The following is a 16,612-nucleotide window of genomic DNA, read 5'->3' on the forward strand; positions in this document are numbered from 1 at the left end:
GAACATACTCTAAATAACAATGTCATACCATATCCAGAAATGTCAATATAAAGAGAATGGCAACAACAGACAACCTAATTCTCAACTGCGTTCAACAAAAGCTATTGAGTAATCAAAAAAGTATTTCTAAAACAAGAAAACTGGCTGGGTGTGGTGGCTCACACCTGTAATCCCAGCACTCTGGGAGGCCAAGGTGGGCAAATCACCTGAGGTTAGGAGTTCCAGACCAGCGTGGCCAACATGATGAAACTCCATCTCTATTAAAATACCAAAAAAACCACAAAAGTTAGCTGGGCGTGGTGGCGCATGCCTGTAATCCCAGCTACTTGGGAGGCTGAGGCAAGAGAATTGCTGGAACCTGGGAGGTGGAGGTTGAAGTGAGTTGAGATCATGCCACTGCACTCTAGCCTGGGAGACAAAGCGAGACTGTCTCAAAAAAAAAAGAAAAAAAAAGAAAAAAAAAAAAAGAAAATATACTATTATATACATTTGGAGTAGAAAATTGTGTCATCCATTAGGACAATTTAGAAGCACTTGAAAACAGAAAAGGACAACTTAAGAGAATTTAGGGAGACTGGAGGTACAAAATGAAGACAAGACAAACTAAAAAAATTATGATTTTTACGAAAAGATGAGAACTTTTTATGAATGTTTGAATCCTGTAAATTCATCAAGGGCATATAACAAATGGAAACACAGGCTTTTCTCCAGATTCTCAACTGTTAAAGGTGGGGGCATCCCTTGAATTAGAAAACTTTAATAAATCAGTGCATTCATTCCATAAATACTTGAATTCCTCTTAATACCAGGTGCAATGTTACATAGGTTTTGGGTGTATCAATGATTAAAAAACAAAAAACAAAACAAAACAAAAACAGAACACAAACTTTGAGCTCTAGCTTGAGAGAGGCAAAAGACCAGTATGCCAAATATAATCTTATGTGGGAGGTGTTCTGGAACATAAAAAGAAAAGTAAAACACTGTTTAAACCACCCAAAAACAATGCTGGAGCCAAATTTTGAATGAACTGGAATTTGCCACAAGAATTGGGAAGGAGCACAAGTTAGCAAGAATTTTCAGTGTGTACAAACACACAGAAGTCAGAGCTCAGAGAATTGCAAATAGTTTTGCATAAACTAGAGATGTGAATCTAGAAATGAGAAACTATGTCATGGCGAGTCTTGTATGTCATTTTGTATGTGACAGAGAACTATAAAGGATTTTAAGCAAGAGAGAGATACAATCGGATTTGTCTTATGAAAAGGGTCTCCACTGGCTGCTGTGTTAAAGAGGTAATGAAGTAAGAAAAGGGAAAAGAGGCAGACTAGATAATAAGTAACTAATCCTTTTGGATAAAGATGTTATGGCCCTGATTGAAAATACAGAAAAAGAGAAAGGGACTATGAAGGTTATTACTGAGGGAGAAGAGACACAACATGGTGACTAACTGGATATAAAGTGTAAAAGATCAATCATGATTCCTGTGTTTCATGCTTATGCTTTTGCCTGATCATATTGCCATTTATAGAAATAGGGAAGATGGTATACTTTTAATAGAGAAGAGGATTAATACAGTTTTTGGACATGCTGGGTTTAAAGCCTTTCTATTAAAAATGTGGACCACAGTCTGTAGGACTGTAAGAAATACAGAATCTCAGGACCCATCCCAGATTTATAGAATTATACTCTGTAGTTTAAGAAGATCCCCAGGTGATTCATATATGTATATTGGTTTAAGGTGCCTATGAAATAATCTAAATGGAAATGTCCCATGGAAGTAAAAAATATAAGAAATACAACTTCTAACAAAATAAAACTTTATGTAAAGATATAGATTGGGAGTCATCAGATAAGTACTGTAATTGAAACTGAGCGAGTGGGACACCATTCGGTAAAGTCAGAAGAGAAGAAAATCTGAAGATAATAGACCCTCACTAACAATAACGTTTGAAGTGCGGGCAGTAAAAGAGATGCTAGAACAGAAGAGAAAGATATGTTGGAAGTAGGAGAAAGCTAGGAGATCATGAAGTCACACAAGTGAAAAGAGTTTCAAATGCTAGGGCCAAGTAAGATTTAGTAGTCAGGAGGTAAAATGGTAGAAAGAGAAGCACCATTATGGTACTTTGAAAAATGGCTAGAGGTCAATATACAGAATTTTGCATACGAGAAAGGTTGCAGTTATAATATATATTGACTTGAATGTTTTTTTAAAGATGACCAATGTATGAGTATATGAATGTTTGATGGTTCATAATTGAAACTTATTATTAACCAAGCAGCAAATATAAGATACAATAACAATACTTACCACTTAACATCTTCATTACTGGAATAGTGATTGACATACAGTAAGCATCAATACACATTTATAGAATTATGGAATGATTTACTCTGTATTTGCTGGTGCCAGACACATACTACGTGATTTACATGTTATCTCATTAATCCTCAGAACAGCCCTATAAGGTAGATATTAACCTATTATACCTCAACTGTAACCCATTTTATAAACAAGAAAATCAATGAAGATAATGCTAATGGATCAGTATTCTTTCCAGCAAAACTCCAATGTAGCAATGCAACCTTAAGCATGGCTACCAATCAATCGTAGTTGGCATGAGAAGCAGGTTGAGTATCCTTAACTGAAATGCACGGGACTGTAAGTGTTTTATTTTTTTGGATGTGGAAATACTTGCATATATAGAATGACATATCTTGGGGATGGGACCCAAATATAAACCTGAAATTCATTTATGTTTCATATATACCTTATACATACAGCCTGAAGGTAATTTTTTGCAGCATTTTTAAAGTTTCATATTTTGGAGCATTCTAGATTTCAGATTTTTAATTATGAGGATGTTCAACTTGAACTACATTACTTCAAAACTCCTTTTTGTGTCTGAAGGTTTATGATTCTAATACAGAGGTTGCCAAACTGAGGCCCATGGGCCAAATCTGTCCTGCTTGCTTTTGTTAATAAAGTTTTACCAGAACACAGTGCATTCGTTTAAGTACTGTCTATGGCTGCTTCCGTGCTCTAACAGCAGAGTTCGATAGTTACAACAGAGCTCATGTTGCCTATAAAGCTGAAAATTTTTACTATCTAGTTCTTTACAGAAAGTTTGCCAAGCCCTACAAAATTAGGAATAAACCACATTACTTTCTGAGAGACAGCCACATTCTTTACACAGAAGACTCAAGCGAGAGAAAAAAAAACATGATTACTTAGGATGTCACCACACGTGAAGTGACAGAATACTAGAATCAACTATGAGAAATTATTATAGACAGGCTTCTATACTTAAGCAACTAGAATAAGGAAAAAAAGTTATTTTAGAAGGCATATTTGGAATTGACTAAGAAATATGATCTGGGATTTTTTTTACACAACTCTGAGTGGTTTAATGTGGGTAAAACATACCAAAATTTAAATTCTTCCTTTTTCTGAAATAATTTAACATTAATTTACTCCTGTTTCATGAAATGGCTAATTTAAATTAAGTGATCTTAAAAATTGACAATGTATTATAAGCTAGAGTATAATGAAGATTATCATGATAATCCCAGAAGCTACTTGATGTTGAAGATAAAAAATATGAAGCAGTGGCCGGGTGCAGTCGCTCATGCCTGTAATCCCAGCATTGGGAGGCCAAGGCAGGCAGATCACCTGAGGTCAGGAATTTGAGACCAGCCTGGCCAATGTGGCAAAACCCCGTCTCTACTAAATATAAAAAAAATTAGCCATGTGTGGTGGCATGCACCTGTAGTCCCAGCTACTCAGGAGGCTGAGGCAGGAGAATCACTTGAACCCAGGAGGTGGAGGTTGCAATGAGCTGAAATTGCACCACTACACTCCAGCGTGGGCAACAGTGAAACTCTGTCTCAAGAAAAAAAAGAAAAAAAAAAAAAGAGAGAGAGAGACAGAGAGAGAAAAGAATATGAGGCAGTGATGACATGAAAGTTAGTTTGGTATTTGTAATTACTGCTTTATAGCAACAATTCTCCATGCTGTATTTCAGAATATCTTTAAGATGGAAATTCTGAGGGTGGGAATTTAATGGTTTTATCACAATTATAACAACTTTTCATGGGCTCAGAAAATACTGATATTATATATAATATTAAATACAGTTACACATTATGGAATTAATAATTTTTATTTTAAGCAAGTAGATAATTAAATATTTATACATAGCATTAAAATTCAATTGTTTTCAAAAGGAAAAGACAGTATGATATATGTACCCTAAGGTTTGATAATTTACATAATATGTATTACCATAGATAATAAAATCTGATATCATAACTAGGAAGGCTAATCACAGTATCAAAGTTACTCTTGATTCTCACGAAAATCTAAGTTATAAAATGTTGTTTTTAATAAAACAAGTAAGTAAAATCAATGCAGCTAAAAATCAATTGCTAAACCTTTCTAGAAATAAGAATGCTCACACCATCATTCAGAGAATGGATACAAAAAAGCCAAAACAACTGTGGTACAATTCTGAATTTAAGTGTTTGAGGCAAAAACAAAAAAAAAACAGAGTAAGAAATTTTTTCCTCAAGCAAAAGTAATATCTTCTTTGCTATATTAGAATGTGTTACTCTAACAAAGACTGTTTTTGATTAGATATATATCTGCTTTGGGCCTCATTAAGTGTCCCAAGTCAAACTTCTATATTACGTATCTGTGCCAAATGATCAATATTTTATTATAAACAATTCTAGATCAGCAATAAAAAGCATGTGCTAATACAGGCAATTTTATAAAATATTAAATCCAAAAAATTCTCTTGCCATTAACTAAATAAGGCAAGAAATCAGGGGAATGTCAGCAAAAATCGAGGTAGAATGAGGTATGTAAATTAAATACTTATCTATGTATTTAAAAAAAAAAAGAGAAAGCATTATTACCTTCAGACAAGTTCAGTTTCATAAAACTGATTTTCAAAGTGACATGCAAGGACAGAAGACAAAAGCCTTAGTTCAAGCCTTTCTTGGTAATGCAAAGCTCCTCATTATTGTCTGATGTCAACCCAAAGAATATACCTTCACAATTATCCTTTAACATGTTTATCCTTAAAATTCCCTGTAAAGATATATACATATGGCTTTCTCTCTTTTGTATTTCAAATTCTTTGGCAATTACTTCTTTCTTTGGTGATTTGTTATTTTGTACAGGTCTACTCTTAATGCAATTGTTCCACACAAATCAATTCACATTTAAAATACACTACAATGGTGTGCTACTTAAAGAAATTACACTTACATCTGGTAAAGGAAAGGCTCTTGCAAAATTCACACCTGGCAAAGGAAAGGCTCTTCTTTTAAGAAAATAACTCCTTCATGTGTTGTATTTTAAATCTAAATTTTTCTCTTCTTTTTTTTAGAGACAAAGTCTTGCTCTGTCGCCCAGGCTGGAGTGCAGTGGCGTGATCTTGGCTCACTGCAACCTCCACCTCCCGGGTTCAAGTGATTCACCTGTCTCTGCCTCCCGAATAGCTAGGATAGTAGGCATCCGCCACTGCACCCAGCTACTTTTTGTATTTGTAGTAGAGACAGGGTTTCATCATCTTGGCCAGGCTGGTCTCGAACTCCTGACCTTGTGATCCACCTGCCTTGGCCTCCCAGAGTGCTAGGATTACAGGCGTGAGCCACCATGCCCGGCCTCTAAATTTCATATATTGTTTTCGCTTAAAATAACATAGCATTCACCAATTACTTTAACAAACCACCTCCATGAAAACAAATGTGAAAAAAATACATATTATTGTTGAGAAAGTATAATCCTAAAAATTCTTATTCCTGGGAATATATAATGAAAACAATTCACATAAAATGTTGATTTTAAATGACTGAACAGCTTACTGGAGTAAATTTTATATACCTTGGACTTGAGGGAACCTTCCCAATTTTCATCCACAAACTTCAAGAATAGCTCCTGCGTACAGCTACAAAAGGAAAAACAGGAATTTAAAAAATTTGTATAAATTAAAAATGTACTTGTAAAATAAATATAAATTTTCACAGCATAAACACTACAGTTAGCAGATATATAGATCAAAGAAATGTCAAAGCTGGTTAGCTAGACAGGACCATGCAGTTCCGGTCTAACAGAAGAGAAGATGGAGGCCCAAGTATAATAAATGATAGAGGAACTTCCAACCTACTTCAATTACTCTTAAACCTAGTCAAAAAGACTGAAGTAGATACGGAAATTTAACAATAAACTTTAAATAGGTAAGATATCCTAGGAAGCTCTACAAAATATTAAATATTTCCTACTTTTTTGTTTAGGGTGATAAACTGAATATAGGTCTATATCATCCAAGATAGTTACTTAATAAAAATTCTTTCTGGTTGCTTTTAAGTGATCTAAGTTTTAAAATTAAAACAACTGTTACAGAAAGTACTATGTAGAGATATTATAAGAAAAGCAGTAAAATCTCATTATAAAGAACTCAAATGCAAATATTTTCCTTTAATGAAATTTAGCTGAAATGGATTCAATGGTAAATATCTCTTTTCTACAGAACCTGCACATTCACTTTATAGTAAAAGCTCATTATAAAAAACTCAAATGCAAATATTTTATTGCAATGAATTCAGCTGAAATGGATTCAATGGTAAACATCACATTTTTTTGTAGTTGCAGAGCCTGACTATTCTTTTTATAGGGCAGGAATATACTTGGAAATGTTGTGACCATAAGAGAAGGCTGGCAATTTTAAGAACAATCATATCCATTTCATTTCTTCTTGGCTTTTAGATTTGTTTTTTATGGAGGTTCAAGAAAGATGGACTTTACTTTTTCAGGTTCTAAAATTTAATTAAATTTAATTTTTTAACTGAATTTATTTAATTAAAAAAAAATGCCCTATGCATGTTTATTTAAAATAGTTTGGAAAATACAGAAAGGCACAAAGTAGTGATTTAAACACCACCTTAATGTGACCTAAAAAGATAATGATTCTTAACAGTTTGATGACTTTGGGCTAGATCAATTCTTATGTTTTTGGGGAGTCACTGACCCTTCTGAGAAGCTGACAGAATTTTGCTTTAATGCAGGCTGTTCATGGACTCTGAAACCAATGGTGGATTTCAGATTAAGAATTCTGATGATCTCTAAGGTTCACTGCAGCAATAAAACTTTAAGAATAGGTTAATTTGGCTGGGCACGGTGGCTCATGCCTGTAATCGCAGCTCTTAGGGAGGCTGAGGCGGGTGGATCACGAGGTCAAGAGATTGAGAACATCCTGGCCAACACGGTGAAACCCTGTTTCTACTAAAAATACAAAAATTAGCTGGGTGTGGTGGCAGGCGCCTGTAGTCCCAGCTACTCATGAGGCTGCGGCAGAAGAATCGCTTGAACCCGGGAGGCGGAGGTTGCAGTGAGCCAAGATCACGCCACTGCACTCCAGCCTGGCAACAGAGCAAGACTCTGTCTAAAAAAAAAAAAAAAAAAAAAAAAAAAAAAACCTTAATTCTATGCAATAAGTTTCTTTTGAAAAAGATTTGGCTAATCTTGGTTAGAACTCCAGAAAAAAAATATATTGAAAAATAAGGCCATATTACCAATAAGCTAATGAAGCGATAGTCAACATTACTAGAGATTAGGGAAATGCATATCAAAACCACAATGAAATCCCACTTCACACCACTGAGATAGCTATTATTTAAAAAAAAAAAAAGAGATGAGGATGTGGAGAAATTGGAACCCTTGTACACTGCTATTGGGAATGAGAAGTGGTCCAGTGGCTATAGAAAATGGAATTGCAGTTTTTCAAAAAATTAAAAATGGAATTGCCATATGATCTGCGATTCTACTTCTAGGTATATACTCAAAAGAAGTGAAAGCAAGGCATCAAACAGATATTTATATACCCATGTTCACAGCAACATTATTCACAATAGCCAAAAGGTGTTTTCCCACTCATGTGTTCATTAACAGGTGAATGGAAAAACAAAATATGGTACATACATACAACAAAGCATTATTCAGCTTTTAAAAGGAAGGAAATTCTGACTGGGTACAGTGGCTCACGCCTGTAATCCCAGCAATTTGGGAGGCCGAGGCAGGCGGATCATCTGAGGTCAGGAGTTTGAGACCAGCCTGGCCAACATGGTGAAACCCTGTCTCTACTAAAAAATACAAAAATTAGCCAGGTGTGGTGGCAGGTGCCTTAAACCCAGTTACTTGGGAGGCAGAGGCAGGAGAATCGTTTGAACCCAGGAAGCGGAGGTTGCAGTGAGCTGAGATAAAGCCATTGCACTCAAACCTGGGGGACAAGAGCGAGACTTCTCTAAAAAAAAAAAAAAAAAAAAAAAAAAAAATTCGGACACATATTACAACATAAACGAATCTTATTACAACATTAATGACATCTTGCTAAGTGAAATAAGGCAGTCACAAAAGGACAAATGTTTAAATGACGTAACTACAGTAGTCAAAAATTCAGATATAGAAAGTAGAATGGTAGTTGTCAGTGGGGGCAAGGAATAGGGAGCTATTGCTTCATGGGTATAAAATTTCAGTTTGGGAAGACTCCGGGGAAAGATGGATAACACGTATGTACAACAATGTGAATGTACTTAATACCATAGCACTGTACACTTAAAAATGGTTAAAACAGTGAATTTTATGTACATTTTACTATAATTAAAAGCATATAAGGCCATATTTAGATTTGGTTATTAGAGTTATCTTTTGCTTATAATCCTTTAGAAATTCTTGGTGGAGATTCTACTACCTTATCTAATAATATTTCTCTACACCACTGCTTCTTTATACATGATACATGTGGGAAATGATAGTGATTGTACGGAGCACTGGAGTAAAAGGATGAAGCAGCTTTTAACTGCGCAAGACTAGCCTAGGAGCCCTGCTTACCCCAGGCCCCACTTGGCTGTCTCAAGGGCTCAAGGACTCAGTATCTATCTTAGCACATCCATAACCCACTCATGGGAAGCTTGTCTATGCACCACAAAATATCAACTGATTAACCAAAAATATTAGAAACATACCCTTTAATGAGCAGGCAGCTCAGATGTGACCTTTTTCAAAAAAACTTTTGTTGATTTCCTAGTGTCAGGTAGTGATTTTCCTAATAAACTTTCATAGAATTTTGTTCTCATCATAATGTGCATCAAATAGCCTATAACTTGACAGTAGACAGGAAATGTCTTAATTTCCCCCAGAACCAGACACAAAGCTTCTCAACACAGGTGTGCTAAAGGGAGAGAACTATTCATTTAACAAAATTAAATGTCTTTTTTTTCATGACAAAACTTCAAAAATATTTCAAGTTCCTTTGACAAAGTTTGTAGAGCAGTTCCATTCCAGGGTAAAAAAAGAAAATGGATGGAACTCAAACTTGCAGAACATTATTAAAAGTCAAATTCTAAAAGCATTAATCTGTGTTGTTAGCTGGCATATACACACACACATATATATACACATATATATACATATATACATGCACATACACACATATATATATGATCTGTGGTGTTCATAGGAAAATATTTGTTTTGCATGGTGAATAAATAATTTAACTACAGATTGTAGTAAATTTAAAATGCTGTATAATCCTAAGTATCTTTGGCACTACATACAAATTCACACACAATGAAATAGATGCTACTTATAAATAGTAGAAATTCTCTAGTGCATGCAAAAAAGACAAATAAAGTTAATTCCTTGATTTAACCAAGTTCCAACCTCAGTATTTTTACTTTTTAAAGTGACTAGCATAAAAAAATTTTAATCTTCAAACATTTAGTGAAAAATACCATTACAAGAGAAAAATCAAAAGAAGCAAGTCATATAACTTCTAACAGCAAGTTGGTAGGCCTTTTTAAAAATATGAATTCGAGTCTTACTTGTATAGACAATCTAACTCTAGGCCATTATTGTATTAGGACTAGGGAAATATAAGAAATCATTAGGAAAATATGGGAACGATACACAAACTGCATCTTTTCCCTTTGGAGTCTCTATTTCCATGTAACTTATGACTGCCAGATTTTCCTAAACTTCTGATATGGTTCTCTGGGTGGGGGAAGCAGAAATATCTAACTACCTCAGCTCTATCACTAATGTGCCTTAGTTGCAACAGCATTTTAAAATATGCTAATTTCCCATTTAAAAAGGTGATTTTTATTCATTAGTCTTCGGAAAAATTCCAGCTCTGTGGTTAGTCGATGTTTTCCCAGTTTAAATATTTTAAGTATTACAGGTACTACATGTTGAACATCCCAAATCTGAAAAAAATCTGAAATCCAAAACACTTCTAGTCCCAAGAATTCCAGATAAGAGCTACTCAACCTGTACTGAGATTAGTAAGGGCTTAAAGTGAGGTTTCACATGTAGAAAAAGGCCACACTATTTCTGTAGCTATCTTTGTTATAATTAAGGTCCAACTAGTTGCTACAAAAATGTTCAGAAAGTTGGTCTATGCTGTTTCTCACCAGATAGCTAGAGTCCAAAATAAGTTCATTTATAACACTGAACAAAAGTGACACTTGTGAATTACATAAATTTTCTGAATTTCTTAAAAAAGGGCAGTATTTGTTAACTCTTGTGCCATCATCATACCACTACCACTACCACCACCACTACAAATTTATAAACCTGTCCAAGTCAGAAATACTCTACCACTTTCCAGTACAAAGCACTTCAAGTATTTTTGTTGGTAACAATAACCACAGCTCTAAAGAAACATGACCTTAAGAAAACCTTGATAAACTAATTATTTAGGTTGAGTCAAACTAAGTATCAAATTTTCACACGGCATGGTATAGTGAAAAGAGTTCAAGTTGTGAAATCAAACATGTATGTGGTCCAGTTCTGGCTCTGCCACTTACAAGCAGTATGCCCCACCTTTGGGTAAGTCATCCATTGAGCTTCAGTTTACTGTTTGAACAAAAGGGTTAGTTACCTTCCTTCCAGAGTTGCCAGAAGAAGTCACCAAAAAAAGCGAAAAGCCTGGATTTTTTAGATGCTCAATACATAACATCTGTTATTATAACCTTAATACTTCCACAGTATTGGTTAAGTTCAAGTTGTGTACATGAAGCCATTTTCATGTCTACTTAATAGAATTTTCAGTTCAGGGACTATTCAGGGATATCATTCATCGTTCGCCTGTAATGAAAACGGCCACTCCAAATTTTCTCAAGCTTTCAAATTCAAACTACCTTAGAGGAGAGTTCTCAACCCTGATAGTACAATAGAATCACCTGGAAATATTTTGAAAATTACTCATCCCTAAAACCTACCCTAGATAAACTAAATTAGGATATCTGGGGGCGAGATCCATGCATCAGTATTTTTAATTACTACTAATAGTACTTTAATGATTGTAATGGGCAGGCAGGGATGAGGAACACTGCCTTATAGTATATTATACTAATAGGACAAAAATTGCAAAATGGTAAAACAGTACGCTTTTTGCTCAACAGATTAACCACATTAATCTGAAAAGGTAAACCATATAAACATTGACTGAAGAAAGACAAATGTTACAGTACTTTTTTTTTTTTTTTCCTTTCCTTATGAGGTACTGCTTGTAGCTATTGATTCTCCTTTTGGAAACTCTCTATTTTATTTAAAATCAAAATGTTAGTATTAAAGCAATTCCACAGTACCAACAGAAAAAAACTTTTAAGATATTTTAAAAACTGTAATTAAACTTGGTTTTTATCCTCCTAAAGTGCTACTTTTGTTTATATTAAAAGTTTTTCAAACCTTGTGAATATAACCATTAGCATAATAATTACGAATGCTATGTAGCAATATGAAGAAAATGCTGTTAGGTGAATAAAAGCAAACATTTTTACTGCTGAAGAGAATTCATATCTGAGGAGTAACTGTATTTTATACGTCTACTGAAGGTTCGTCCTTAAATAAAATGGAGGGATTTTAAAATAAGGAAGCATGGCTATAGTATGATAAAAGCTGAGCACTGTATTATTTAGATATTCCAATGAAAAATCAATTATCATACACTCAAGTATAAATGAGTCACCTTTCCAAACACTAATAGTATCCAGTATAATTTTAAAAAGTTGTACAGCGGAAACATACATCATACAGAAATTATTTTTAGTAAAATTTGGTCAGCAAATTCTCAGGGAAAATGTTATCACCTAAACCATGTTTGGTGATCTACTGGTGTTTTAAATTTGTTGTTCATCATCAGGTCTTCCCCATATTTTCTGATTAATGACACTTTCATACTCACTTTGAGTGATGGCATTCTTACTTAGAAACAATGGATGAATACTGAGGATTAGGGGAAAAAAATCAGCATAATTTTAACAAACAAACTATATATTTAAACAAATATAATTCTTCAATACTATACTTGAGATAAAACTACTATTCATCTTGGAGTGCTTTTTACTAAATTCTGAAAAAATACAAAGCAATGAGTTTATGCCTAAGGAAACTCACTAAGTTTAAAACTTATTTTACTATACCATTAAAGTGTTATTCCTTTTTGTATCTTTAGTTTCTGCCTTGAGACTGAGAAGAAAAGTTATAAAACAAGCAAGTAATATCTACCTTAATTTAAACTAGGCTCTACAGATGCTAAGAATACACTGGAGGAATCTTTCCATAAAGACACAATGTTGAACTAAAAAAATCAATGAAAATATACAAAAAAAAAAAAAAACCTAAAATATGAAAATGACATCAATGCATTTATATCAGACCATTCTAACTACGAAATCTGAGGGAAAAAAGGATTAGGTTTCTTTCAATATGGTGATGACAAACAGGAGTTCTAATAGAATTTACATATACACCTAAAATAAGGGGTAAGACTGTAATGATGAGACTCTTATTAAGAAAAAAAAAGGTAGCCCCCACCCCTATGTATACTTTAGCTACAAGTATGAATGATCCAGGGTCATCACTTGGGAACAATGCGTTCAATTCTGTCAATACTTAGGAAATATCGCATGATGAAAAAAAAGTAACTTGAGAAAATGAGAATGTGGCCACTATACTTTCTGAGATCCAAATAACCAAAGAATTGGTAAAAATGACTCAAAGCTGCCAGAGGCGGTGGTTCACGCTTATAATCCCAGCACTCTGGGAGGCCGAGGTGGGTGGATCACCCAAGGTCAGGAGACCAGCCTGGCTAACATGGTGAAACCCCGACTCCATAAAAATACAAAAATTAGCCGGGCATGGTGGCGGGTGCCTGTAATCCCAGCTGCTGGGCAGGCTGAGGTGGGAGAATCACTTGAACCCGGGAGGTGGTGGTCGCAGTGAGCTGAGATCACGCCACTACACTCCTCCAGCCTGGGCAACAGAGTGAGACTCCATCTCAAAAACAACAACAACAACAACAACAACAACAACAAAAAGCCCTCAAAGCTTGAATACCATAAGAAGTGGTTTTAAATAAAACCAGCTAGCCCCTTGGTAATACTAAAAGTATTTTAGAAAATGGAAAACTGAACATGAAGGTCTTAAAAATACATGGAAGCAAGGCTGCCTTTCAGAAGAAATCATTTTTAAAAAAAAATTTTTTGTAGCGATGGGGTCTTGCCATGTTGCCCAGGTTGGTCTCAAACTCCTGGACAAAAGTGATCTTCCTGCCTTGGCCTCCCAAAGCGTAGGATTACAGGTGTGAGCCACCGTGCCCTGGCAGAAGAAATAATTTCTTTGCATTACTGCTGATATTATCCCTCCAATACTGAACAACCACTACTTGTCATAAAAAGAGAATAGTTAAGATCAACTTTTTTCTTTTTTGAGACAGAGTGTCGCTCCTGTTGTGCAAGCTACAGTGCAGTGGTGCAATCTCGGCTCACTGCAACCTCTACCTCCTGGGTTCAAGCAATTTTCCTTCCTCAGTCTCCCAAGTAGCTGGGATTACAGGCTTGTGCCACCACGCCTGGTTAATTTTTGCCATGTTGGCCAGGCTAGTCTTGAAATCCTGACCTCAGGTGATCCACCCGCCTTGGCCTCCCAAAGTGCTATGATTACAGGTGTGTCCGGCCAGTTATGATCATCTTTAAGAAAGATTATAAATATCTGAAAACAACAAGAAACAAAACTACTAGAACAAATTAAATTATGGTATCTCCCTATAGATAGTAATCATCTAATATATTTGAACTTTAAAACGATACAAAAATAAAGCTATAATAATCCAAGAGTTTCAATATTATACAACATTTCAGAGCAGCAATATAAAACTAGAAAAAAAAAAAAAAGAAACGAGGCCATTCCACACATTTAAAATTTTTGCTTTACTCTGTCAATATACTATTTTAGAATTCATTATGGCAGCCAAATAAAATTCATGGCCTTTTAAATTAAAACTTTTTTGTTCAAAAATAAAACTACTGGCTGGGTGCGGTGGCTCATGCCTGTAATCCCAGCATTTTGGGAGGCGGAGCTGGGTGGATCATGAGGTCAGGAGTTCAAGACCAGCCTGGCCAAGATGGTGAAACCCTGTCTTTACTAAAAATACAAAAATCAGCTGGGTGTGGTGGCACGTGCCTGTAATCCCAACTATTTGGGAGGCTGAGACAGGAGAATCACTTGAACCTAGGAGGTGGAGGTAGTAGTGAGCTGAGATCGCGCCACTGTACTCCAGTCTGGGCAACAGAGCAAGACTCCATCTAAACAAACAAGCAAGCAAGCAAACAAACAAACAAAAAACTATTTACAGCCAAGGGGTATACTTTATTAAAAGTTATTCTGTTGCTGCCCCTTCTCCCATCCATTACTGCCTTAATGGGCAATAATCTTGTAACTAGCTGGTCTCCTGTAGCTCTCGTGTTAAGGTTACCAGTTTCTCAAATAAGAACACTAGGAAGCATCTCCAATTACCCCTTTTCTCTCCAATTCAGTGTAATAAATCCAATGAAATAAATTTATTGCCTAAATTCATTTCAAATCTGTCCCTTTTCCATTTTTGCAGCCAATGTGTTGGTTTAAGCCCTTGTATCTTGCCTCTGGAAAATGGCAATTTAAATTATTTTTCTGGCGTAAATATTCCCCTCTGCCCTATCAACTACTGTTCACACCAATGAAAGTTATTAAAATACAAATCTGATATCGGTTTACTCTTTGTAATCCTTTAATTTTGTCCCCCGCATATAGAATAAAGCTCAACTTCTTATGAAGGTATATAAGGCCCTCTATTATTTGGCCCCTGCTTACCTAATCATCATCTTCTCTCATCATAACCCAGCTATCTGATTTATCTTGGATGGCCATACTCTCATAGCTCTGTGCATTTCCACTAACTTTTCCTTTTGCGAGAGAAAAGGCCCTCTCGCAACCATTTCCAACTTACTGTATAAGCAAGTGGTGATATTTACCTGACCTGTCAAATGGTTATGCCTCTTCTAAGAGCTTTCATAGCATACATGCATGTTTTGTTTATAGCACGTATCTCATTGAATTCTTTTAAAAAAATCAATGCATGTGGACATAATAAAAAACAGTATAAAAGGTTATAAAACAACAAGTAAACATCTCCTCTGCTTCTACCCTCCACTTAATAACTCTTTTTTTCCACTTGGAGACAGAGCTCACTCTGTTACCCAAGCTGGAGGGAAGTGGTGTGACCATGGATCCACTGCAGCCTCAACCTCCTGGGCTCAAGTGATCCTTCGGTAACCTCAGCCTCCCAGATAGCTAGGACCACATGTGTGTGTCATCACACCCAGCTATATATATATTTTTAAATTTTTTGTAGAGATGGAGGTCTTGGTCTTGCCATTTTGCCCAGGGTGGTCTCAAACTCCTGGCCTCAAGTGATCCTCTCGCCTTTGCCTTCCAAAGTGTTGGGATTACAGGTGTAAGCCATCATGCCTGGTCTACTCATTAACATTTGAACTGTTTTTAGTTCTGTTGGTCACTTCCATAAAGATTAATATGGTTGTATCTATAGTTCATGAGATACCAACTTTAAGAGCTCTATTAGTTCTCCTTTCCTTCCAACTTTCATTTATTTTATTTTTAATTCTTTTAGTGGTTACCTTCGTAACATTAGATATTACATTTTCATCCAACAAACAGAATATCACATCGACTGTGTTCTGGCAGTCCAGTTTCCATGCCTATTTTTTCTTTTTTAGATGGAGTTTTATTCTTGTTGCCCAGGCTGGAGTGCAATGGCACGATCTTGGCTCACTGCAACCTCTACTTCCTGGGTACAAGTGATTCTCCTGCCTCAGCCTCCCGAGTAGCTGAGATTACAGGCATGCGCCACCACGCCTGGCTAATTTTGCATTTTTAGTAGAGATGGGGGTTTCTCCATGTTGGTCAGGCTGGTCTCCAACATCCAACCTCAGGTGATCCGCCCACCTCAGCCTCCCAAAGTGCTGGGATTACAGGCATGAGCCACCACACCCGGCTTCCATGCCTATTTTTTCTACTCCTTGAAGACAAGAGTCTTATTTTTCTTTGATCTTATCGCAGGAAGAAATATTTAGTGTATAAATGGAAAGTTTATTTTGATTCTGAGGTGGTTATGTCTAGGAAATGTAGTTGTAAGGCAGTCTGAATTATTTTAAGGGTTTATTTTTGTTTTGAGCATTATAATCTACAAATGTGGCAGAAAGTTGTAATATG

The 16,612-nt window shown here is 35.6% G+C and overlaps 1 protein-coding gene across 2 annotated transcripts in view; it reads right to left on the reverse strand.

Moving 5' to 3' along the window:
• SELENOF (selenoprotein F) overlaps positions 1-16,612 on the reverse strand; it is a 50,893-nt gene that overhangs the window by 12,351 nt on the left and 21,930 nt on the right. For both annotated transcript variants that reach the window (XR_002524419.1, XM_003892151.4), the window contains exon 3: positions 5,891-5,954. Coding sequence is in view for 1 of the 2 variants with exons in the window: in XM_003892151.4 (XP_003892200.2) it covers positions 5,891-5,954 (64 nt within the window). In the remaining variant the exon portion in view is untranslated. The remainder of the gene's footprint in view (positions 1-5,890; positions 5,955-16,612) is intronic.

This window comes from Papio anubis, chromosome 1 (genome assembly GCF_008728515.1).
Source record: "Papio anubis isolate 15944 chromosome 1, Panubis1.0, whole genome shotgun sequence".
In the NCBI taxonomy this organism is placed as follows: Eukaryota; Metazoa; Chordata; class Mammalia; order Primates; family Cercopithecidae; genus Papio; species Papio anubis.